We start from the raw sequence: 24,642 nt of genomic DNA on the forward strand, positions 1-24,642 counted from the left end.
CGTAGATCCTGGGCGAATCCTGGAGCCGCGCGGTGTGAGCGGGCAACGACACGGGGAGGGGCCCCTTCACCCCCCTTCACCCCCCTTCACCCCGTTTCCAGGAGCAACTCCCAAGGGAAGGGGCGCGGCCGGCTGCCGGCTGCGAAAGAGGGCGCTCCATCTTACCCGCCCGCACCGCCTCTTGTTTTGGAGGCCCGCGTGGTCCCCCGTCATTGGCCGCCTTGGAACCCCGAGGCCCCGGGGAGGCGGAGCGGTCTCCTCAGCTGTAGTTCCCGGGTTCCCCTGCCGCCTGCCCCGCCTTCCGGCCTGAGGTGCCCTCCCGGCCGCGCGGGACCACAACTCCCACATGGCCTCGCGGTCGGAGGGGGCGTGGCCGGGCGCAGGGGAGGCCGGGGGCGGGGCCGCCTGGGGGTGAAGTCGGGGGCACTCGCCTCACCAGCCTCGCTCACAGCTGCCGGGCGCCAGGCAGAGCGTCCCTTGCCTCCCGACGGGCGTGCGGACCTCTGACTCTGGAGTCTGTTGGCCGCCGGGAGTCGTCCCCTTGGGTCGTCGCCCGGGCCGCCCGCCGTTCTCCGGCCCCGAGGGGCCCGGCCGGCCGCGGCGAGGGGAGAGGTCAGCATGAGCCGGGGGGTCTGGCGGGCCGGCGCAGGGCAGGGGGCGGCGGCCGCGTTGCAGCTGCTGGTCACCCTGAGCTTCCTCCCGAGCGTCGTCGAAGCCCAGGTGAGCCCGAGTGATGGCGGCGCGGGGACACCCGGCAGAAAGCCGGCGGCTGCAGCGGCGGCGACCGGGCCGCGGCTGAGGCGCCGGAGGGCCGGGGCCGGAGCCCGGCGTGGTTTCTGGCGAGCGGAAAAGACTGGGGGTGGGGGGTGGGGGGTGGTGGCAAAACCGTGATCGTTGAGCCCAGGAAACGCCTACGACCCGCTCACGGCGTACGAGGATGGCGACATTCCTGGGGTGATGGCAGGAGAAAGAGGAAGATGGTGACGGTCCCCGGAGGTGTTTTCGTTTCTGTCTTTCTGATATTTAAGCGGCTGACAGTGTGGCGGGAGATGGGACGGGAATGAAAACCTCCGCGGCTCTCTTGGGAAAAGAGCACGCAGAGAAATGGGGAAGCCCTCCCCGCGGCGAGCTCAGGGGGGCAGCGGGCAGGTGGAGAGGAGGTGACAGACCCCGCGGCCCTGCAACAGCCGTGTGGATCGCGAGGGGGATGAGACTTAACTTCCTCGTCTTTCGGACTAGAGAGTCCCTCGCATCTTCCCTCGCTCAGGACCGCCGTATTTTTACCCAGCTTGTACTGTCTGCTTAGTGGCGTCGCTAGGTGAGCCCAAATACGACACCGGGGGTCTGTGTCTGACCTTGTGGCTCCATCAGCAGTGAGGTGCTGGCTGGTAAATTAGGGTTTGGGGGTTGTCTTTGTGAGGCGTATCTTAAGGAAGGGTTCTCAATATGCTGGAAATCAGAGCGTTAGCTTCCCAGAGCCTTTTGCCTTAAGAAAGGTGTTTGCTTCTTTTTCATACTGGAGAATTTGAATAGACTGCTGCCAGGTACTCTCTTGCCTGCACCTGCTCCAAAGTGGCAAAACTGCTAAAAGCAAAAAACACAAAAAGGTGTTTCAGGTGGCCCGATAATGAGGGGAGTCGATTGAAGCAATTAATGCTGATTGTTAAGTAAAATTGAAGATAACTGAGGGTAACCGTGTAAACATGTTTTTCTCACTTTTTATTCAGACACCGTTTGTCATAGCGTTATGGTGTTCTGAATCCCAGAATGCCCGAATTTATTGTTTCTGTCCCTGTTTGAAGTTTTTTTTTCATATTTTTTTTGGATGTGGACCATTTTTTAAGTCTATTGAATTTCTTACAATGTTGCTTCTGTTTTATGTTTTGGCTTTTCGGCTGGGAGGCGTGTGGGATCTTAGCTCCTTGACCAGGGATCAAACCCGCACCCCCTTCTCTGGAAGGTGAGGTCTTAACCACCGGACTGTCAGGGAAGTCCCTGAATATTTTTTAAATGAATGATTTGATAAAAATAAAAGGGACAGACTTTTGGTTTGGGTGGGGAGGGAGGATGTTAAAAATGCAGATTCTCTGGGTCCATTACCAGATGTTCTGATTTAAGGGATCTGCATGTGAACCAGGAATAAGCATTTTAAACCAGCCTTGCAAGTAACTAATGCAGTTACCCTTGTAACTATCTTTTAACCCCACTTGGAAACACTGAAGTAGATAGTGGCAATCTGGGCATATCTATCAAACTTAAAGAAAAGTATATTTTCCGAATTGTCTTTGGCAAAATTATTTTCTAGTTATTAGTGGGCCGTTTCTTTTTGAGTAGAATTTACATTTAGCTATTTTTAAAAATTTTGATTTTTCTCATTTTCTCTTTGTATAGCATATATTAATTGTATACTTTATCACCAATGTAGAAGCTTCGTTTTAGGCTCCTATCACTAATTATGTGTATTGATGCTTTATAATTCCATGTGTACTTTAAGTTTTATTATATCCAATTGAATATATGTAATTTAAATTTCTTTATGTCTAAATGAATATATATAGTTCAATAGTTAAAGATTTGCGCATATTTAAGGTAGCATTGTACCAAACAGTCCTCAAAAATGAATATATATGGTTTTTGTTTCCAGTGGTACTTTCTAATATAGTGTTGGATCATATTTTAGATAGTACTTTAATCTGTAACATGTTTAAATATACATTATCTCATTTTATTTGACATACCTGTAGGCCAATTGAGGTAACTGATGTTAAGAGAGCTTACATGATAAATATCACACTTGTTAAGTAAGTGAACAAGATTAGACTGGAGCCCCAGTAGGCTTCTTTCTGGTTTATACAGTGCCTCTCAGCATGCTTGCTTCTTTGCGGTATAGAAATAGAGTAGAGGGAGACCCAGGAAAATAAAAAGATAGAACCAAGCTAGTTCTTTCTCTTCTCTTTCATACACTAAGTTGGAAGAAAAATGGTAAAGAATAAAGAGAAGAATTAGATTTTTTGAAAAGTACTTCTATTCACAAGAAGTTAAGGAGATGAATATTTTGAATATCTCCTTACATTAAAAGCATAAAATTATTTTTAAGCACACGAAATGAAAGGCATTTGTACACCACATATACCCCATGTTTTAGAAATGAAATGCAAATGTGCTTTGTACGGCAAAACATAGGAACTAAAAACATAGTGCATACAAGTGATATAACAAGTTAATCTTCCTGTAAAGAAATAACTTCAGTCAGATATATTTTTAAATTTTTTAAATGCATTTCTGAGGTGGCAGGAAATCAAGGAATACATAAAGCCTCCCGCACACCCCCAAGATGGAAAGCCAGAACCTTGAGACTCAAACAGTGCTGCTTCAGTCCTATTACTTTGAGGACTTCCCCCAAACTCTGAACACCTTGAGCCTTCTGCTTTAACAACTGCATGGAGTGGAGTGAACAAATAAAGCCTGTGTCTGCCCAAAGAGAGGGAAATAAAAGGAGGCCCCACCATAAAGCTTGGGCTCCACAGAGCTACATCTTCAATACAAGGGCAAATGAGAAATGAATCCCACCACAAGTAAGGGGAAAGTGAAGAAACTTGCTAGGGGAAGGGGAATAAAAAACTGCCTTGAGAATTTGTAACCATGAGCCAGCTCTTATACAGGGCGAATTCATGCCACCTGTGCTGGGAAAAGCTTTAAGTGGGAAATTTAATTTGTAGCAGCCTCAGTTTGGTACACTCCCAGTTTACTGGTAAAAGCAAATATCCCTCCCCTCTGGAGGGATTTATTTTCAACCCAGGCCCTATAGAATTCTTGAAGATAAAGTGTCAGGAAGAATAAGCTAATAGTCAAAAATCACAGAACACACAAAGGCACCATGAATGAGATATTAGAAATATAGATTATAGAAATAGACCTGTAATGACCTTAGATTTTGAAAATATCAGACATAATTTAAAATCACTGTTTAATCTGTTTAAATAGTCTTGAAAGTATGAAAAAGAACAAGAAATTTTAAAGAATTACCCCAAAGATTAAAACATAATGAAATAGAAGTTCTAGAAGTGAAATTAAGAAATCAATGGACGGATTAAATAGCTGATTACACCTAGCAGAAAAAAATGATTATTGAATCAGACAACCATTTTATGTACTTTTCTTTCTACTTTGCCCTCCAACACCTCCTTTTCCATCCTCACTTTTATCTTCATACTTCACTAACAAAGTTGGAGAAATCAGAGTAATCCACATCTGTCCACCTGGCTAGTCTCTGACACACATATTTTGACTTCCTGTAGATGACCATGGATGAACTGTTCGTGTTCTTATCAAAGGTCAATCCCTCTACTTGTATTTTAGTCCCATTCCTTCTTTCCAATTCAAGAACATGGCTCGAGCAAATCTTCCCTTTCTCTCCTGGATCATTGATTTTTCCTTCTCTAATGGACTGTTACTGTCATCATAAAACATGCTGTTAATTCTACTCTTTTAAATTTCTCTCTTGAGCCACCCATCTCTTCTGACTCTGCTCAATTTTTCTGTTCCCCTCTATAGAAAAACTCCTCAAAAGAGTTATCTTTGGGCTTCCCTGGTGGCGCAGTGGTTGAGAGTCCGCCTGCCGATGCAGGGGACGCAGGTTCGTGCCCCGGTCTGGGAAGATCCCACATGCCGCGGAGCGGCTGGGCCTGTGAGCCATGGCCGCTGAGCCTGTACATCCGGAGCCTGCGCTCCGCAACTGGAGAGGCTGCAACAGTGAGAGGCCAAGGTACCGCAAAAAAAAAAAAAAAAAGTTATCTTTGTCTTTCCTATTCTGATCATTCAGCCCATTTCAGCCTGACTTTTGGCTCTACCACTTCTCCAAAACTGCTCTTGTCAAGGTCACTAATGTGTTCCTTGCTACAAAAGCCAGTAGTTTTGGGAAAGCTAAGGTTTAAAAAACTGTTGGCAGATTTTTTTCACAGCTCACCACTCCCTGTCCTTGAAATACGTTTTTTTTTTTTTCTTTTTTTTGGTGTCCAGGATATTATACTTTTCTGATTTCTTTCGTCTTTCTGCAGGCCAGTCTTTCTTAGAATCCTTTGCTTGTTCCTTCTCAGTCCCTAACCGCTAATCGGTTGAACCTCAGAGTTCAAATCTTGTACTCTTTCTTCTCTCCACCTTTGTCATCTCATTTAGTCTCTTGGTTTTAAATACTATCTATATAACTGACTCTCAGAATCTCCAGACTAGGATTCTCAGCTCTAGATCCATACATAAAACTACCTTTTCAACCTCTCCACTTGGATAATTAATAGGTATCACAAACTTGATGTATCAGGAACCAAATTCCTGATTTTTTTTCCCCCTCAAATCTGTTCTTCCCACAGTCTATTCCCCCTTAAACCTATGCTGCAGCCAAGCTGACTTCCCTGCTGTTCCTCAAACACGGCAAATGTGTTCTTGCATTGAGACTCTTGGACTAGCAGTTTCCTCTGCCTAGCTAACACTCTTCTCATGTATTCACGTGGTTCACTCGCTCACTTTCTTAGGTTTCTGCTAAAGTGTCACCTTATCTGCCATGTCCACTTACCTAAATTGTCGCCTTTCCTGACCATACAATGTAAAAGAGGAACCCTTCATCCTTGCCTTGTACTCCATGTTCCTTTTAGCCTCTGCTTAAAACTCTTCCAGTGGCTTCCTGCCTCACTCAGTGTTGTACGGTACAAAAACATACTTACTCTTTGTCCCCTATTCCTGGCACGAAGCTCCTAAAAGCCTTGGAATTTCCTGAGAAATAGGGGTGCCCCTTTCAGCCGTAGCTGAGTTTATGCTAATGAGGTGACATAGGTGGGAACCCCTAGAGAGCTTCAGGATGAGCCTGGTGCAGAAAGGCCAAGTGCTTAGAGGATTGGAACTTTCGGCCCTACCCGCTGACCTCCAGGTTCGGGCGAGGGGTGCTGTAGGTGGAGCTCTGTAAAATGCATAGAACAGTGAGATTCAATGAGCTCCCAGGTTGATGAGCTCATAGACTTGCTGGGAGGGCAGCACAGAGGCACGGAACTTCTGTACACTGCCCCCTCCCCCATTCCCCAATCGGTACCTTGCCCTGTGCATCTCTTCCGTTTGGCTGTTTCTGAGTTGTAACCTTTGCAGTAAACCAGTAAACGTAAGTAAAGTGTTTTCCTGAGTTCTATAGGCCATTTTAGCAAATTATCAAACCTGAGAAGGAAGTTGTGGGAACCCCTCTCTATAGCCAGTCCATCAGTACAGGTGGCTTGGGTCTGGCATCTAAAGTCAGGGCAGTCCTGTGTGTCTACACCCTTAATCTTTGGGGTTTGCTCTAATTCCATGTGGTATCAGAATTGAATTGGGCACCCAGTTAATGTTGGAGAGGTGGAGAATTGGTTGGTGTGAGAAAACACCAGACTCAGAAAAGCCAAAATCTTAATAAAAGTTCTCTAATTCTCCTTTTACCTACTATGTAGTCTTCCTTATTGTTTCTCTGAGCCATTGGGCAAGCTTACTGCCTCAGGGCCTTTGCATTTAGTATTCCCAATGCCTGGAATGCTTCTTCCTCTCCCGCCCCCCTCACCCCCCCAACCAAAAAAGCATGGTTTGCTCCTTCCCCTCTAAGTTTTGCTGAAATTTCAGTTGGACCTTCTATAATTATCCCTCTTTAAAAACTTAGCAGCCCCGATTCTGTAACACCTGTTTCAATTCTCTAGTTTTCTTCCATATCACTTTATTACTATCTGACAGACTCTATACTATGGTCATTCATTTTTTTTTCTCTTCTATGAGAATTCTCTTTCTTCTAATATTACATTCCCAGTAATTGGAACAGTGCAGGGCTTATGATAGGCTCTCAATAAATATGTTGGATAAATGAATAAATGAAGAGAAGTGCACATAAGTTATTCAGAATGAAGCCCAGAAAGGTAACAGGATGGTAAATGTTTAAGAGAGCTTAAGAGACATGAAGAATAGAGTAAGAAGGTCTGATATGATGCCTGGAGTTTCAGAAGGTTAAGATAGAATAGTGAGAAAGCAGTATTTTTACTGCATGTCACTATGAAAAAGACAACCCAATAGAAAAATGAACAAAAGATATAAACAGACATTTTACACAAGAAGAAATACAAATGTTTTATAAAACATTAGGACTTTGTACCTCATTAGTGCAAAAAAATATCAGAGACCCTTTCATGCTTACTAGATTGGCAAAAATGAAAACAGATTAATGTAAAATATTGGTGAGGATATGATTCAACAGTAACTCCCATCCGCTGTTGGTAGGGTTGTAAACTGGTACAACTGTTTTGGAAACAAGCCTGTCATTCCCTAGTAAAACTGAACATGTACTTCTAGTAATTCTACTCCTAAGCATATAACCAGGAGGAAGTCTTACACATATATATCAGGAGATATGTATAAAAATGTTTGTATGATGTTGTTCTTTAGCTGATTCTGGATATAACCTAAATATGGATTGTATTAATTTCCTATTGCTGCTGTAACAAATTTACAAACTTGGTGGCTTAAAATAACACAAAGTTATTATCTTACAGTTCTATGCCCAGTAGTCTGAAAATTGGTCTTAAAGGTGTGATAAAGGTGTGAACAAGGCTGCATTCTTTCTCCCTTTCTCTAGGGGAGAACTGTTCCTTGCCTTTTCTAGGCTTCTAAAAGATGCTGTGTCCCTTGGCTTGTGGCCTATTCCTCCATCTTCAAAGCCAGCAGTGTAGAGTCTTCCAGTCTTCTTCTGACACACCTGTCTCCCTCTTAAAAAGAACTTTGTATTGGTTCCACCTGAATAATCCAGTGTACTCTCACCATCTTAAATTCCTTAACTTAATCACTTCTGCTAAGTCCCTTTTAACATAGTCACAGGTTTCAGAAATTAGAGCATGGACATCTTTGGGGGGCCATCTCTCTGCTTACCGTATATAATAGATCAACAATAGAACAAATAAATTGTGATATTTTCAGGTAATGTAACATTTACAGCAGTGAAAATAAATGAGCTACTATAAAATTCATCATCTTGGATAAATGCCAAAGTAAAATGTTAGCAAAAGAAGCACATCACAGAAGAATTCACACATTAGATTACGTTCATGTTAAAGTTCAAAAAGAGGAAAGAATAACCTAAGTACATTGTTTAGGGATACATCATATGTGATGAAGTTATAAAGAAAAGAAATGAAAGTAAAATTTACCTCTAAGAGGCGGGAGATGGATATAATTTAAAAGGGACTTCAAAGATATTGGTGGTATTCCATTTCTATTTATTTATAAATTTTATTTAGATATGATTGACATATAATACTGTATCAATGTTAGATGTACAATGTAATGATTTGGTATCTCTATATATTGTGAAATGATCACCAGAATAAGTCTAGTTAACATCCATCACCATACATAATTATAATTTTTTTTCTTGTGATAAAAACTTTTAAGATTTACTTTCTTAGGAAGTTTCAAATATATAATACAGCTTTATTAACTGTAGTCACCATGCTGTACATTACATCCCCATGACTTTATAGCTGGAAGCTTATACTTTTTAACCCCCTTCCCACATTTCACTGAACCTCCTACCACAGCACCTCCGACAGCACTAATCTCTTCTCTGTATGCATATGCTTAGATTTCTTTTGGTTTTCGTTGTTGTTGTGTTTTGTTTAGATTCCACATGTAAATGAGACTGTATGGTATTTATCTTTCTCTCTCTCTCCCTTAGTTCAGTAAGCATTATGTCCTCAAGTTCCATCCATGTTGCAAATGGCCAGATTTTATTCTTTTTCATGACTGGATATATTGTGTATATATACCACATTTTCTTTATTCATCCATCAATGGATACTTGGGTAGCTTCCATACTTGGTTATTGTAAATAATGCTGCAGTGAACGTGGAGCTACATATATCTTTTCAAGTTAGTATATTTGTTTTCTTCAGTTAAATACCAAGAAGTGAAATTGCTGGATCATGTGGTAGCTCTATTTTTAATTTTTTTCTGGGCCCTCCACACAGTTCTCCACAGTAGCTGCACCAATTTACATTCCCACCAAAAGTACCCAAGGGTTTTCTTTTCTCCACATCCTCACTTGTTACTTCTTGTCTTTTTGATAATAGCCGTGCTGACAGGTGTGACGTGATATCTCATTGTGGTTTTGATTTTCATTTCCTTGATGATTGGTGATATTGAGCACCTTTTTGTGTACCTGTTGGCCATCCATATGTCTTCTTTGGAAAAAGGTCTATTCAGGTTCTCTGCTCATATTTTAATCAGATTGTTTTTTGCTATTGAGTTGTGTGAGTTCTTTATATATTTTGGATATTAACCCCTTACTGCATATGATTTGCAAATATTTTCTTGCATTCCATAGGTTGTCTTTTCATTTTGTTAGTGGTTTTGCTTTGCTGTGCAGAAGCTTTTTAGTTTGATGTAGTCCCACTAGTTTGTTTTTACTTTTGTTGCCTTTGCTTTTGGTGTCAAATCCAAAAAATCATCACTAAGACTGATGTCAAGGAGCTTACCACTTGTGTTTTCTTCTAGGAGTTTTATGGTATCAGGTCTTATGTTCAAGTCTTTGATCCACTTGAGTTCATTTTTGTGTATGCTGTAAGATAATGGTCCACTTTTCATTCTTGCGCATGTGTCTGTATGTCTGGTTTTCCCAACACTGTTTATTGAAGAGACTATCCTTTCCCCATTGTGTATTCTTGGCTCTGTTGTCATAAATTAATTGACCATATATTTATGGGTTTCTTTCTGGGCTTTTTATTCTGTTTTGTTGATCTGTGTGTTTTTGTTTTTCTAGGTTTGTAATATAGTTTGAAATTGGGGCATATGATGCCTCCAGCTTTGTTTTTTCTCAAGATTGCTTTGGCTGTTCTGGGTCTTTTATGATTCCACACAAATTTTTAGGACTGTTTGTTCTATTTCTGTGAAAAATGCTGTTGGAATTTTGATAGGGATTGTATTGAACCTTTATACTACTTAGAGTATGATGGACATATTAACAATATTCTTCTAATCCATGAGTATGGAATAGCCTTGCATTTATTGTGTCTTCTTTAATATTTTCCATCAATATATTATAGTTTCTAGGTTTTAAACCTCTTGGTTAAATTTTTTCCTAGGTGTTATTTTATTCTTTTTGTTGCAATGGTAAATGAATTGTTTCTTAATTTCTCTTTCTGATAGTTTGTTATTAGTGTATGGAAGCACAACACATGATTTTTGTGTATTGATTTTGTATCCTGGAACTTGTTTATTAGTTCAAACAGTGTTTAGTCTAAAATTCTTTAGGATTTTCTGTGTATAATATATCATCTGCAAATGGTGAAAATTTTACTTCTTCCTCTCCAACTTGGGTGCCTTTTATTTCTTCTTCCTGTCTAATATCTTTTTTTTTTGCGGTACGCGGGCCTCTCACTGCTGTGGCCTCTTCTGTTGTGGGGCACAGGCTCCAGACGCGCAGGCTCAGCGGCCATGGCTCACAGGCCCAGCCGCTCCGCGGCATGTGGGATCTTCCCGGACCGGGGCACGAACCCGTGTCCCCTGCATCGGCAGGCGGACTCGTTCCACTGTGCCACCAGGGAAGCCCTAATTTCTGTTTTTTAAAATTTGGTTATATACAGTGTTTGTCTTAGTAGTAGCATTTAAGAGTTGGAAATAAGTTCACGGTAATTTTGTATGCCTTACTTCGGCCCCTACACAATTAAAATTTTTTAAAATACTGTGGTTTAGCAGCCACATAGCACAGGGAGATCAGCTCGGTGCTTTGTGACCAGCTAGAGGGGTGGGACAGGGAGAGTGGGAGGGAGATGCAAGAGGGAAGAGATATGGGGATATATGTATATGTATAGCTGAAACTAACCATTGTAAAGCAATTATACTCCAATAAAGATGTTTAAAAAAATACTGTGGTTTACTAACTAAAAGTTAACAATTTAAGAAGAATTTGTAAGAATGAGCAATCAGTGGGTAAAATACTTTTAAAGCCTAGAAAGATTTTTGGTGTGTATTTTGTTTCCTCTTTTCCCCCCTTTTATTATTTAGGGGCCTAGAATTTCAAGTTTTGTAAGCAGTAAGCTCAGAGCAATGGAATGAAATTTGGTGGAGTTAGTGACAGGATCTTAGTAAGTGGGATAGCAAAGCATAGTAGAACTTCAGAGCCACAATTATTGATAATGATTCCTTTTCTTTATCTCAAGATAATATAGCTCTAACTCTTTATTTTGTAGGGAGTTTGGCAACACATTTATACTCCTAGGGAAAAAGTGTGAGACAGAAACAACTGGGAAGTTTCCATTTTTTTAATCGTTCTTCGCATATATTCCTCCTGTGGATCACATGAATAACCTTTAACAGGCTGAGTCCCATTTTTAAAAAAATTTTAATTTTAATTGCGATAATTGTAGGTTCCATGCAGTTGTGAGAAATAATACATAAAAATATCATTTACCCTTTATCTAGTTTTTTCCAATGGTAACATTTTGTAAACATATAGTATAATATTATAAATAGGACATGGACATTGATACAATCATGTGTATCTGTTTTACTTGTTTCATTTGTGTACCTATGGATTAGTTCTGTACTCCTTTATCACATGTATAGGTTTGTGTGTCCACCACCAGTCAAGATACTGAAAAATTTCATCACTGCAAGGATCCTTTCTGTTGCCCTTTTATAACCACACCTACCTCCTTCCTACCCTACTCCCCCCAGCAAGCTGCCATCCCCTCTCCAGTCCCTAAACACTGGCAACCAGTAAGCTTTTCTCCATTTCTAAACTTCTGTCATTTCAAAAATGTTATATCGGGCTTCCCTGATGGCTCGGTTAAGAATCTTCCTGCCAATGCAGGGGACATGAATTCAAGCCCTGGTCTGTGAAGATCTCACATGCCACGGAGCAATTAAGCCCGTGCGCCACAACTACTGAGCCTGTGCTCTAGAGCCCACGAGTCACAACTACTGAGCCCGTGTGCCTAGACCCCATGCTCCGCAACAAGAGAAGCCACCGCAATGAGAAGCCTGCGCACCGCAACGAAGAGTAGCCCCCGCTCACCGCAACTAGAGGAAGCCCACGCACAGCAACAAAGACACAACGTGGCCAAAAATTAAATAAGTAAAATAAAATAGGGCTTCCCTGGTGGCGCAGTGGTTGAGAGTCTGCCTGCCGATGCAGGGGACACGGGTTCGTGCCCCGGTCCGGGAGGATCCCACATGCCGCAGAGCGGCTGGGCCGGTGAGCCATGGCCACTGAGCGTGCGCCTCCGTAGCCTGTGCTCCGCAACGGGAGAGGCCACAACAGGGAGAGGCCCACGTACTGCAAAAAAGATAATAATAATAAAATAAAAACAAAGTTATTAAAAACTGTTATATGAATGAAATCATATGGTATGTAACCTTTGGGGATTGGTGCTTTTTCACTCAGCTTAATTCCATAAAGATTCATCCAAGTTGTGCATGTTAATGAGTCCCATTTTTAAATTTAGCTGAAGAATGTTTTATGGAATTTTTAGACTGAACTCACTTTGTAAATATCAGTTTCTCTTCTTCGATTAATGTATACTTTGAGTAGTGGATAAAAGCATAGATTTTAAAGTGAAATAGACTTGTGACTTAAATCTCATGGCTACTTTGGAAAAATTATTTTAACCTTGCTAAGCCTTAATTTCCTTACATGTAAAATGAAGATAATAATACCATTTCTTAGGGCATTTAAAGAATAAATGAGTTAACATATATAGTGGTCTTAGCATCATGCCTGTCATGTAAGTGTTCCATAAATGGCAGTCTAAAAGAAAGAGTTACTACAGGAATATTACTACAGCAAGTGATTTCTAGGTTAATCTTGGAAGAAGTTGCCGTAACATTCCAATGACTGTTTGGATTTTATATATGTTTAGTCAAGGGAGAAAGCATTCAGTAGCTTTCTTTTTGACCGCTGAACAAGAATGTTTAGTTCTTCAGAATGGGTATATCTAATCCTTCTATTGCTTTTTATTTTTGATCATTGTAAAAAAGTGACTGCTTTAAATGTTATATATCTTAATCAGCAAATACTAGCTAAGTTGAATGCATAATTTATCTTTTTATGTAATTGTACAGATTTGTTAAGATTGAAACATCAGTAGTTTACATCTTTTCAATTATATACATGTTTCCCCCTAGGTCACCGGTGTCCTGGATGACTGCTTGTGTGATGTTGATAGCATCGATAACTTCAACACCTTCAAAATCTTCCCCAAAATAAAAAAGCTGCAAGAACGAGACTATTTCCGTTATTACAAGGTATAGTTATAATTTCAGATTCCGTTGGTGCTAACTAAAGATTTTTACATAGCTCTCTACAGGTGCGACTCTTTTGGAAACCCATTTCTATTCTTCTCAGCACCCTGTGTGTATCCTTTATCATTGGAATCTATTAAGTATTGCAGTGAAAACCTATTAGTCTTTTTGAACCCTAAGAATTTGAACTCCCTTCCTATGTTTGGGGAATTTCTCATTGTTCAATTTGGGTTTTGAGGCAGAGACTCCTTCCTCTATAGAAGTTGAAAATGCCCGGTACTTATTTTATCAGCCTCCCTTGTAACTTAGGTTCTGTCATCTAGACACATCTACCCAGGCTCTGAGTTGTGCTTATGGCATTGTCACATGCTGTCGTTGTTAGTGGTACATGGTTCCACAGCAGCATTTGTTGGATAGCTCACTGTGACAGGTGGCAAAGCAGCCTGAGGATTGAAGCAGAACACCATCCATAGTAAGACTGCAGCATTGGTTCTTAAGTCTAACAATAGTCCACTCTGGACCGTTTCAAAATAACCAATGGTAGTTTAAAGGCAGTAGCAATAACACAAATTCAAAAGAACAATGGTTTAAAAGCTGCTGTTGTGTTCTTGCTCTCAGTATTTGGTTGGGTTTATAATTTCTTTGATTTTCATTTTTAGTTTATTTTGAAAAGTAAGCATGATTTCCTTTTTTATCCTGTTACTGTATAGGTTATCTTAGTCCTTTAAATATTTTTTATACATTTATTTATGTATTTATTTTTGGCTGTGTTGGGTCTTCGTTGCAGTGTGCGGGCTTTCTCTTGTTGCTGCGAGCAGGGGCTACTCTTCGTTGTGGTGCACAGGCTTCTTATTGCAGTGGCTTCTCTGCAGAGCACAGGCTTTAGGCGCACAGGCTTCACTAGTTGTGGCACTTAGGCTCTGTAGTTGTGGTTCACAGGTTCTAGAGCGCAGGCTCAGTAGTTGTGGCGCATGGGCTTAGTTGCTCCTTGGCATGTGGGATCTTCCCAGGTCAGGGATCAAATCTGTGTCCCCTGCATTGACAGGTGGATTCTTAACCACTGCGCCACCAGGGAAGCCCCCTCCCATATTTTAATATTACACAAGAGTCAGATTTCTGGGAGAGAGGGTCTAAATTGGTCTAGGTAGGGTCATATAACCCCACCACTTGACCAAAGGACAATTTGGTTAATAGTCCTATTTGCATTTGCATATTGTTTCTCCAAGGGAAATTAGGGGATGTTACAGAAGGAGGAAAAATGAAAGTTGAGTAGGCAGAAATAACAATGTGGTCCTTGGCTAGCCAACATACAATTCATCATCATACATGCAATTTTAAAAATGTTCCAACCAACATAATGAAATTACTGTGTATGTAACCGGAATATATTCGTACCCTTTCCCAAAGGAGGGTAATGCAATGATCTAGTTAATCCAGTTAGCTTCAAGTCTAGGATATGTGGGTGCTATCTACTCTTCTTGTAGTTCTGTCAACCTGTGAATTAAAAAATAAAATAGGAAATTTGACGTAAAGTACATTAGTAGTAGAAGAGGAAAGCTAAGAGAAGAGGTTAATTTGAAACACACATACATGCTTATGATTCAGCAAACAAGGAAATACAGGTAGAAGTAACAGTCTACCTCTATCAACTGGTCACTTGGCTGCTATAGCTTGTATTTATATTTTCTCTCTTCTACTATCGGTTACATTCCTTTTTTGCCAAGTATTTATCGAATAATTACTTTGTAGCAGAGTGTATTCTAGGTGCTGTGGATACAATAGTGAATAAAACAAAGCCTCTCACCTTATGAAACTTTTTATATGATTAGGGAGACAGACAATAAACAAGTAAACAATAAAATAGCATTTACTTTATAATCATAGGAAATTACATGGAGAAAAATAAAGTTGGAGATAGAGGAAAATGGGAATGGGGAAAGTAGGTAGCCCTATTTTAATGAAGGTGGTCAGGAAAGGAAGGCATTCCTGCTGTGCCATTTGAGCAAAGACCTACCTAATGTGAGAGAGTCACCCATGACAAGATCTGGAGAAAGAACATTCCAGGGAAGGGAGTTGAACTGCAGGTATAAAGGCGCGGAGTGTTTGAAGACCAGTATAGCTGGAGGAAAGTGAATGAGAGAGAGAGTTGGAGAGGTAGGTAGGGGCCAGATTAAAAAAAAAAAAAAAAAAAAAAAAAAGGGAATTCCCTGGTGGTCCAGTGGTTGGGACTCCGCGCTCTCCCTGCCAAAGGCTGGGTTCGATCCCTGGTCGGGCAACTAAGATCCCGCAAGCCACTTGGGGTGGCCAAAAACAAACAAACAAACAAAACCCTATGCTTTCATCTAAGCATTTAAATCAAAATTTGAAAATTAAACAATAACTTAATAAGTCCCTGTAGTTTGGGGTTTTTTTGTTAAACCACAGTAAGGCTGTTGGATCCAAAGTGTGATAAGAAGCTATTGGGGGAATTTGTACTAAAGAGACTGTATGGGTGTGAGGCAGGAAACAGAGAAAGCACTTTTGAGGCTATTGCAGTAGTCCAGCTGAAAGATGATATGGATTTGGAATAGGCTAGTAGAATTGGAAAAGGTGAAAAATGATCGAATTAGTGCCATATATGAAAGGTAACACAGAAAGCTCTTCTGATAGATTGAATGTAATGTGTGAGGGTAAAAGTGGACTCAGAGATGATGCCTAAGTTTTGAGCATGTTACCAAAAGTAAAAAATATATATCATGGCCAAGTGGATTTCATTCCAAGAATGTAAAGATGAGGCAGGCTTTTAGGTCTTCAACAAGATTCAATACACATTCCTGATTTTTTAAAACGTTGACAAAGTAAGAATGATGGATACTTCCTTAACATGATAATTTCATCCCTAACATCAGCACTGCCAGCACCTTACTTCTGGGGAAACTCTAGAGCAATTCTCCCTTAGGTCAGGAACCATGAGGAGGGCGTACCTACTGTCTCCTGTACTGTTGGACCAAATTGGCCAGTATAGTCAAATAGGAAAAAACAACTAGAGGCATAAAAATTTTAAAAGAATAAATAAAGCTATCTCCATTTATAAATGACAAAGTAGACCTAGAAAACTCTAAATTATTAAATGAACACAAATAATAAAAAATGCATTAAGATAGCAGGTTATAAATATAATATTTAAAAATCAATATCTGCATAAATACAAACAATAACAAGTTAGAAGATATAATGGAGAAGAAATCCCCATTTACACTAGCAAAAAGAAGATAAAATATATAGGAATAAGTGTATCAAGAAATGTGCAAAATCTAAAGGAACAACGCTTCAAACCACTCCTGAAAGACATAAAACTAGGCTCAAACAAATGGACAGATGTCTTTTGTAGCATAAAGATGCTAATTCTCTCCCAAGTTAATATATAAGTTTAATGTGAACCCAATAAAAATACAAGTAGTTTATTTCTGGAGTGGGACAAGTTGTCACAGGTTAAGTCCCCTGGGAAGCTGACTCTGAGACAGTGATTAGTGTCCAAGAGGTTAATTAGGGACAACTCTTGGAACCAACAACATAGGAAAGGAAAAGGAAGGGAGGACATCAGGACTGGGCAAAGGGAGAAGTAAAGCTGTGATGCAGCCTCACAGAAACCTCACGTGACCCTTTGGCGGGGTAGTTCTAAAGATGGGATAACCCCCCAGAGCTGTCCCTACTTCAGAGGCATGTCTAGGCCTTTATATCCTTACACCAGTCATTGAATGAAGGGCATTGCAGGAAGGGGTGGTGCCACCTTGGAGAAAGTGGCTCTCTTTGGCTGAAGTTGAATGCCTGCAGTGTTTCCAGGGCTGGGGTAAGAGCCTTTCCTTCCTGAACAGTGACCTGAGTAGTGTGTTGCAGCGTCTATCACAACCCACTCCTTAAGACTGTGTATTAGTTATCTATTGCTACGTAACAAATTAGCCTAAAATTTAGCAACTTCAGCAGACCGAGAAGGTGGCATTTGAGGAAGACCTGAAGGGAATGAGAAAGCAAGCCATGTGCATATCTGGAGAAAGAACATTTTAGGCAGAGGAGACAGCAAGAGCAAAGGCCCCAAGACCGTGGTGTGCCTCATGTATTTGAGGAACAACAGAAGGGGCAGGAAGCTAGGGAACCAGCCCATGGAAGCCGTTCTCAGCCATTGAATTGGATTTTGAACTGAGCTGATTTTCAGAGGTATCGTATGTGGGGTGAGAAAGAGAAGAGTCAAGGATGATGCCATGATTTTGGCCTGAAGAACTAGAATAACGGAGTTGCTGTTTACTGAGATGGCAAGAATTACTAGAGGGTAGAGCACAGTTTGGGAGGTGATAATAAGTTTGAGGTGCCTGTGTGTGTCCTGTGGAGATGCCAGGGAGGAGGTGGCTTTACAATCCAGGAGCTCAGGGGAACCTGCAATTCCCAAGCATGCCAGGCGATCTTAAGCTTCTTTGCCTTTAGACTTCCGGATCCCTGTGCCCAGAAATCTCTTCCTCTAGGAAACTTCTAGTCATACCCACTTTACGTGTTACCAAGGAGGCCTTCCTGAGATCCCGCAGGCACAGTTGACCACTCTCTCCTCACGTTGCCAGTCTCTACTTATTTTTGCCTCTTCCTTGTAATGTGGTTATTATTCACTTCACCTAGCATGTATTTACTGAGGTGTCTATTACGTGTGCTAGGCACTGGGCTAAAATAATGAATCAGGCAAAAGCTCCATCCTTACAGTCAGGGTTGCAGACAATAAATAATATTCAAGTCGTGATGAGTGCTATAAAAGCATGTAAAACAGCGTGTGGGGTGTGTATCGAGCACTACTTGAGAGAGTCTGGTCAGAAAGGTCTCTCTGCTGAGGTGATACTTGAGAGAGCCCTGGAGGAGGTGAGGGGATTGAGCCATAAAAGACCTGGATTAGCCACCAACACAGGCACAGAGAACAGCCACCGTAAAGGCCCTGAGACAGGAAGGAGCTTGACGTGTCTCCAGCAGGCCATTGTGCCTGGAGGACTTTGGGAGGAGATAGGTCAGGCAGGTGGGCTGGAGACCAGGAGATGGAGTGCCTGTGGATTTTCTCTGAAGGTGAGAGGAAGCCATGGGATGGTTTTGAGCAGGGATTGGTATGCTCTGAGTTGTTTCAAAGAGATGATTATGGCTACTGTGTAGAGAATAGATGGTGGTAGGAGTAGGGAAACTTGCAGTAGTCGGGGCAGGGGCAGGGGCAGGTGGTGACAGAAGAGGTGGTGAGAAGAGAGTAATGAACTAGTGTTTGCAGGGGATAAAAAAGGGAGGAGACAAGAATAAAACTTTGATTTGGGGCTTGGGCAATGCATGTGGATGTCCTGTTGAATTACCGTCTTCCTGTTAGGTTTAGAATATGAAAATTTAGAGTTTATAGCGTAGTAAAATGTCCTGCATGATCTTGTCTATCTCTACCCTCATTTCCTGTCACCCTCCGCCTTCCCCACTAAAAGTCAGCTAAACTAAGTCAGCGCCCTGTCACATTTCCACACACACGCTTCCGCCAGCTAAAACGCTCCCTCCTCAGACACCTGCATCCACCAGCCCCATTATTTTCCATCACAGAACTCTGGATTTTCCTTTGTAGCACTTGCCACAATTTGTAATTAAATCAACACGCAAATATATAATTCCTTTTCCCTCCAGGAAACTGTAAGTTGCAGGGGAAAAGTGCTTTTTCTGCCTCTTTTTCCCCTAGAGCCTACACAGTGCCTGATGCATAGTGGGTGCTCAGGGCACATCTGTTAAGTGAGTGGGTGCCTGGGAGAACTCAGTGAGGTGATAGTAAGGGGCTGGGAGACATTAGAGTGTCCCGAAATGCTTTCCAGGCTCTGCAGATGAGCAGTGTGGTTGGACTGTATTCCTTTTTGAAGTGTCAGAGTACTAATAGCAGTCATTTATTTTTAAAAATAAGTATTATACCAGGGATGTCCGAAAAACTTCAGTCATTTTAACTTCTGAGCTATATAGATGCCTCAGGATAGGATGCTTTTCCTTCACCACTGGGTCCCTGGAGCCCAGCACAGTGATACTTAGCACTGCAGGACTGTGACACACACTGACTAATGCTCATTCATTCATTTCTCTCGAGGTCAACCTGAAGCGACCGTGTCCTTTCTGGGCAGAAGATGGCCATTGTTCAATAAAAGACTGTCATGTAGAGCCTTGTCCAGAGGTAAAATCAATTTTTTTTAAATTGAGAAAAGAAATGCTTTCTCTTAGACTTTTAGATAAGCACTAACTGTGCATTATAGGCTAATGTCAAAGTATTTGGACTTGTCAAATTCATATAGTCTCAGCTCTCTTCTTTTTAACCAGATTACAGAAGATTTATTCTGTACTTGCCACCCAAATGGGTTTGTAGACAGTCTTGTATCCAGTGGTGTTGGTGACTGGATGTGGAAATATAGTCTAATTCTAAAATGGAGGCCTGTTCTAGGACTGGATCTGCAGTTGGCTCTTATTTAATGCTTTATTGAATCTGCATCTTGTTTCATGGGCAGAGAAAATGCTACTGGACCTTAAGTTGCAAATTTAGAGTGGGAATTAGAGTGCAAAAACTTGGAAAATTCAAGGCTTGGAGTTAGATCTTCCCTTGGTCTTGTTACATTGGCGGGGGGGGCGGGGCGAAAAGGGCTGTACTTGTTAGTAAGGGAACGCTACATTTTAGACTTCGTTTTTTGACATCTAGCATAATTAATTACATTCCTCTTCAACAGTAATTAGTTATTTCCATTTTACTTTTTGCTTTTCTTACCTAACCAGTAAGTCTAGTTTTTTGCCTTTAAAAACAGGAAAAAAACATCTGAACCAATATCGTTTCTAAACGGAAAATTTTTTTAAAAATTATTTACGTTTTCCTTTAAGAATAAAAATGTTTTAACTTTAGTTTGAAATCATTTCAGACATACAGAAAAGTTGCAAGAATAGTACAAATTATTCCCATATACTTTTTAGCCAGATTCCCTAAATGTTAATCAAGTTTGTTTTATTATTTCCTCTATATGTATATATTAATATTATTATTTTTTGAACCATTTAGGTATGTAACCAACATGATGATCTTTTACCCCTAAATACTCCAGTGTGTATTTCTTTAAAAACAAGATTATTAACCACAGCATAATTAGCAAAATCAGGAAATTAACATTTCTGCAATACCGGAGTCTACTCTGTAGACCTTAAGCACACATTGCCAGTTGACTTAATAAGGTGCTTTCAGAGCAGCAGCAACGAACTTTCTGATCCAGAATCGTGCCTTGCATTTGGATGTCACATCTCTTTAGTCTTTTAATCTAGAAGAGTCCCTCAGTATTTCTTTGTTTTTTGTTTTCTTGACTTTAATGAACTCCCTCCCGCCCTTCCTTCCTTTTTTCCTCCCTCCCTTCCTTAAAATGCACCAGTTATTTTGTAGAATCCCTCTTATTTGGGGTTTTCCTTGTCTTTCCTAATTATTAGATTAAGGTCATGCACTTTGGGCAGGTACACCATAGAAGTGATGTGTCCTTCTCAATGCCATATAGGAGGCACATGATGTCATCTTGATCATGTGGTTATGGTGATCTTTGCCATATTTCTTCATGGTAAAGTGGGAAATTTTTTTGAGACTATGAAAATATCTCATTTTTTATCATATTTTTGCCATCATAAGTTTTAGCATCCATTGATGATTCTTGCCGGAATTAATTAATTACATGATGGTTGTCAAATAGTGATTTTCTGATTCCATTTCTTCTATATTTATTAGTCGGCATTCTACTGCAAGTGAGAGCTTTTTCTTTATTTATTGTATGTTTATGCCAATATATATCGTTACCATCATTATTTTTTTATAACAGCTTTATTGAGACATAATTCACATACCATAAAATGCACTCATTCTGAACTGCACAATTCAGTGAGTTTTAGTACAGAATTGTGCAACCATCACCACTATCTAGTTGTAATGCATTTTCATCACCCCAAAAAGAAACCCCTGCCCATTAGTGGTCACCCTGTTTCTTACTCCCTCCTCCTGCTGGAAACCACTAATCCACTCTCTGTCTCTACAAGTTTGCCTATTATGGACACTTCATGTGAATAAAATCATACAATATATGGTCATTTGTGACTGGCTTCTTTTGCTTTGCATAATGTCTTGAAGGTCCATCCATGTTGTAGCATGTATCAGTACTTCATTCTATTGCTGAATAATCCATTGTATGGATATACCTCATCTTGTTTACTCATCAGTTGATGGACATTTGGGTTGTTTCCACTTTTTGGCTACTATGAATAATGAATAAGTATCCAGGCACAAATATTTGTGTGGACATATGTTTTCAATTCTCAAGTATACTTTGGAGTGAAATTGCTAGATCATATAGTAACTTTAACTCTTGAAGAACTGCCAAACTCTTACAATTGTGCTGTACAATTTTACATTGCCTCTAGCAATGTATGTATGATGGATCCAGTTTCTCTACATACTTGTCAACACTTATACTGTCTTGTCTTTTATTTTAGCCATGCTTACAAATGGCATCTCATTTTGGTTTTGATTTGCATTTCCCTGATATCAAGCATCTTTACAGGTGCTTATTGGCCATTTGTATATATTTGTCAGAAAAATGTCTATTCAAATCCTTTGCCCATTTTTAAATTGAGTTACCTTTTTATCACTCAGTTGTGAGAGTTACTTGGTTTTGCACAATATGTGTTTCTGAGTTGTTTTTATGTTAAAATAATCAGTTATTTATTGTCTACAGTGGATTATCCTCTGTAATCTTAAATTTCTAATAAGAATAAACGAAGGTGTTTATTTGCATGTAAATCCCCAACATAAGAAATCTAACATAAGTATTTAAAAATTTCTGTCTATTCCCTTCCCAGTGTTGTTCTCTTTCCTTTCTTTCCAGAGATAAAAACTATCCCTTTATGTTTTTTCTTTCAGCTAATGTGAGGATATTTGTATTTCTCTCTCTGGGGAAAATTCAGTAGGCGTTTCATATTGAACCCAAATTTGTCATGATACAGAGTTACAGTTTGCATTCTATAACTTGAAGTCTAATTTAATCGTGAGGCTCACTTAATTTTGTAATTTGCAGATTGCTTCATATTGTTAGTGGCAACAACCAGGTTTATTTCATGTTTGATTTTAGTTATTAACTTTACATTTATCATTACTTTTTTTTTTTTTTTTTTTTTTTTGCTGTATGTGGGCCTCTCACTGTTGTGGCCTCTCCCGTTGCGGAGCACAGGCTCCGGACGCGCAGGCCCAGCGGCCATGGCTCACGGGCTTAGTTGCTCCGCGGCATGTGGGATCTTCCCGGACCAGGGCACGAACCTGAGTCTCCTGCATCGGCAGGCGGATTCTCAACCACTGCGCCACCAGGGAAGCCCTATCATTACTTTTTAAAAAATATTTACTTGGCTGCGTCGGGTCTTAGTTGGGGCACGCAGGCTCAGTAGCTGTGGCTTGCGGGCTCTAGAGCGCAGGCTCCGTAGCTGTGGCGCTCAGGCTTAGTTGCCCTGAGGCATGTGGGATCTTAGTTCCCCAACCAGGGATTTAACCGGAGTCCCCGGCATTGCAAGGCAGATTCTTAACTATTGGACCACTAGAGAAGTCCCCTATCATTACTTTTAATAATTCTTTTTTGTGATATTTATGTTATTCATGATGATCATCTGTGGTGCCTATCCCCATGTTTCTCAATAGCCTTTATTAAGATTTGCTTAAGTCAGGTTACTGCATTCAGCATCAAACCTTTTAAAAAGCTGCTAGTACTTTGGTTTTAGCATGTTATATTTGTTAGAGGACAGCAGTAATGAGAGGGCATTTTAATAAGTATTCCTTTTTTTTTTTTTTTTTTTTTTTTTTTTTTTTTTTTTTTTTTGTGGTACGCGGGCCTCTCACTGTTGTGGCCTCTCCTGTTGCAGAGCACAGGCTCCGGATGCCCAGGCTCAGCAGCCATGGCTCACCAGCCTAGCCACTCCGCGGCATGTGGGATCTTCCCGGACTGGGGCACAAACCCCTGTCCCCTGCATAGGCAAGCGGACTCTCAACCACTGCGCCACCAGGGAAGCCCTAGTATTCCACATTTTAAGTTCAGGGTCTGATAACTGTAACTGCTACATTTGACTTGAGTTTTATAGTTAGTTTTCCCTCTTCTGCCTTCTGTTAGTGGTGCTAGAAGACACTGAGATGATAAAATATTGACAGCAAGTAACATTTTAACTATATGATATTGGGGGGAAATTTCTTATCATTATTCTTATTTACATTCTTCAGCCTGACAGAAAAATATTTATTCTGAATATTTGACTAAACTTTATCTATGAAACATGAAAAAGTTTTAATGGGTAATTTGCAATTAATTTGATAGCCCATAGGTTCAAATGTTGGAAATCAGTTCCCTGGGTTGATCAGAGGATCAACCTGGGATTGCCTGCTTTCAGATATGATTTTTGCTTAAGATTGTGTTTGATAAACCAGTTGTAATAATTCATAGATTTATTTAAGCATGAAACTAATCATTGGTTTTACAGAAAAGAAAGACCTACGTGAAGTTCTTACATTGGTAAACCCTAGATTACCTAGATTGGTAAGCCCTAGGTTAATCATATGAGCCAAGGAAACTTTGTTTTTAATCTTATTGAAGTGTGGTTGATCTACAATGTTGTTAATTTTTGCTGCACAGCAAAGTAACTCAGTTATACATATATACTTTTTCATATTCTTTTCCATTTTGTTTTTTCACAGGATATTGAATATAGTTCCCTGTGCTGTGCAGTAGGACCTTGTTGTTTATCTATCCTATATATAATCGTTTGCATCTGCTAATCCCAAACTCCCAGTCCATCCCTCCCCCACCCCCCTTCTCCTTGGCGACCACAGGTCTGTCAAAGAACTTACTCTTGCTTTCTAGTATTAATTCAAAAATATCTAAATTTCAAATGTCAACTTAGAGCAGAAATTTAAATTAAGCATAATATTTTTCAAATAATTTTTAATTTTTAAAAAGTTGTTTCTGTGGAAAGAACATTTATGGATAAAGTAATTTTGCTAGGGTTTTTTTTTTTTTTTTTTTTTTTTTCTTTTTCTTTTTCGGTACGCGGGCCTCTCACCACTGCGGCCTCTCCAGCTGCGGAGCACAGGCTCTGGACGCGCGGGCCCAGCCGCCCCGTGGCACGCGGGATCCTCCCAGACCGGGGCACGAACCCGCGTCCCCTGCACCGGCAGGCGGACCCCCAACCACTGCGCCACCAGAGAAGCCCCTAGGTTTTTTTTTAAACCTAAAAATTATGTAACCTATTAATTACTGCATTGAGAGTTATTAGAGCTGATTTTGACACTCT

General features: G+C 40.6%; 1 protein-coding gene across 4 annotated transcripts in view; it reads left to right on the forward strand.

Annotated features, from left to right (window-relative positions):
• The first annotated feature begins 422 nt into the window (after window positions 1–422).
• Window positions 423–24,642, forward strand: part of ERO1B (endoplasmic reticulum oxidoreductase 1 beta) — a 64,755-nt gene continuing 40,535 nt past the window's right edge. For 3 of the 4 annotated variants that reach the window (XM_067025677.1, XM_067025674.1, XM_067025675.1), the window contains exons 1-3: window positions 423–720; window positions 13,174–13,293; window positions 19,397–19,480. In XM_067025677.1, coding sequence (XP_066881778.1) covers window positions 619–720; window positions 13,174–13,293; window positions 19,397–19,480 — 306 coding nt within the window. In that variant the 5' untranslated portion in view covers window positions 423–618. The remainder of the gene's footprint in view (window positions 721–13,173; window positions 13,294–19,396; window positions 19,481–24,642) is intronic. The other variant, XM_067025676.1, reaches the window with a different exon arrangement.

This window comes from Kogia breviceps, chromosome 2 (assembly GCF_026419965.1).
Source record: "Kogia breviceps isolate mKogBre1 chromosome 2, mKogBre1 haplotype 1, whole genome shotgun sequence".
Lineage (NCBI taxonomy): Eukaryota > Metazoa > Chordata > Mammalia > Artiodactyla > Physeteridae > Kogia > Kogia breviceps.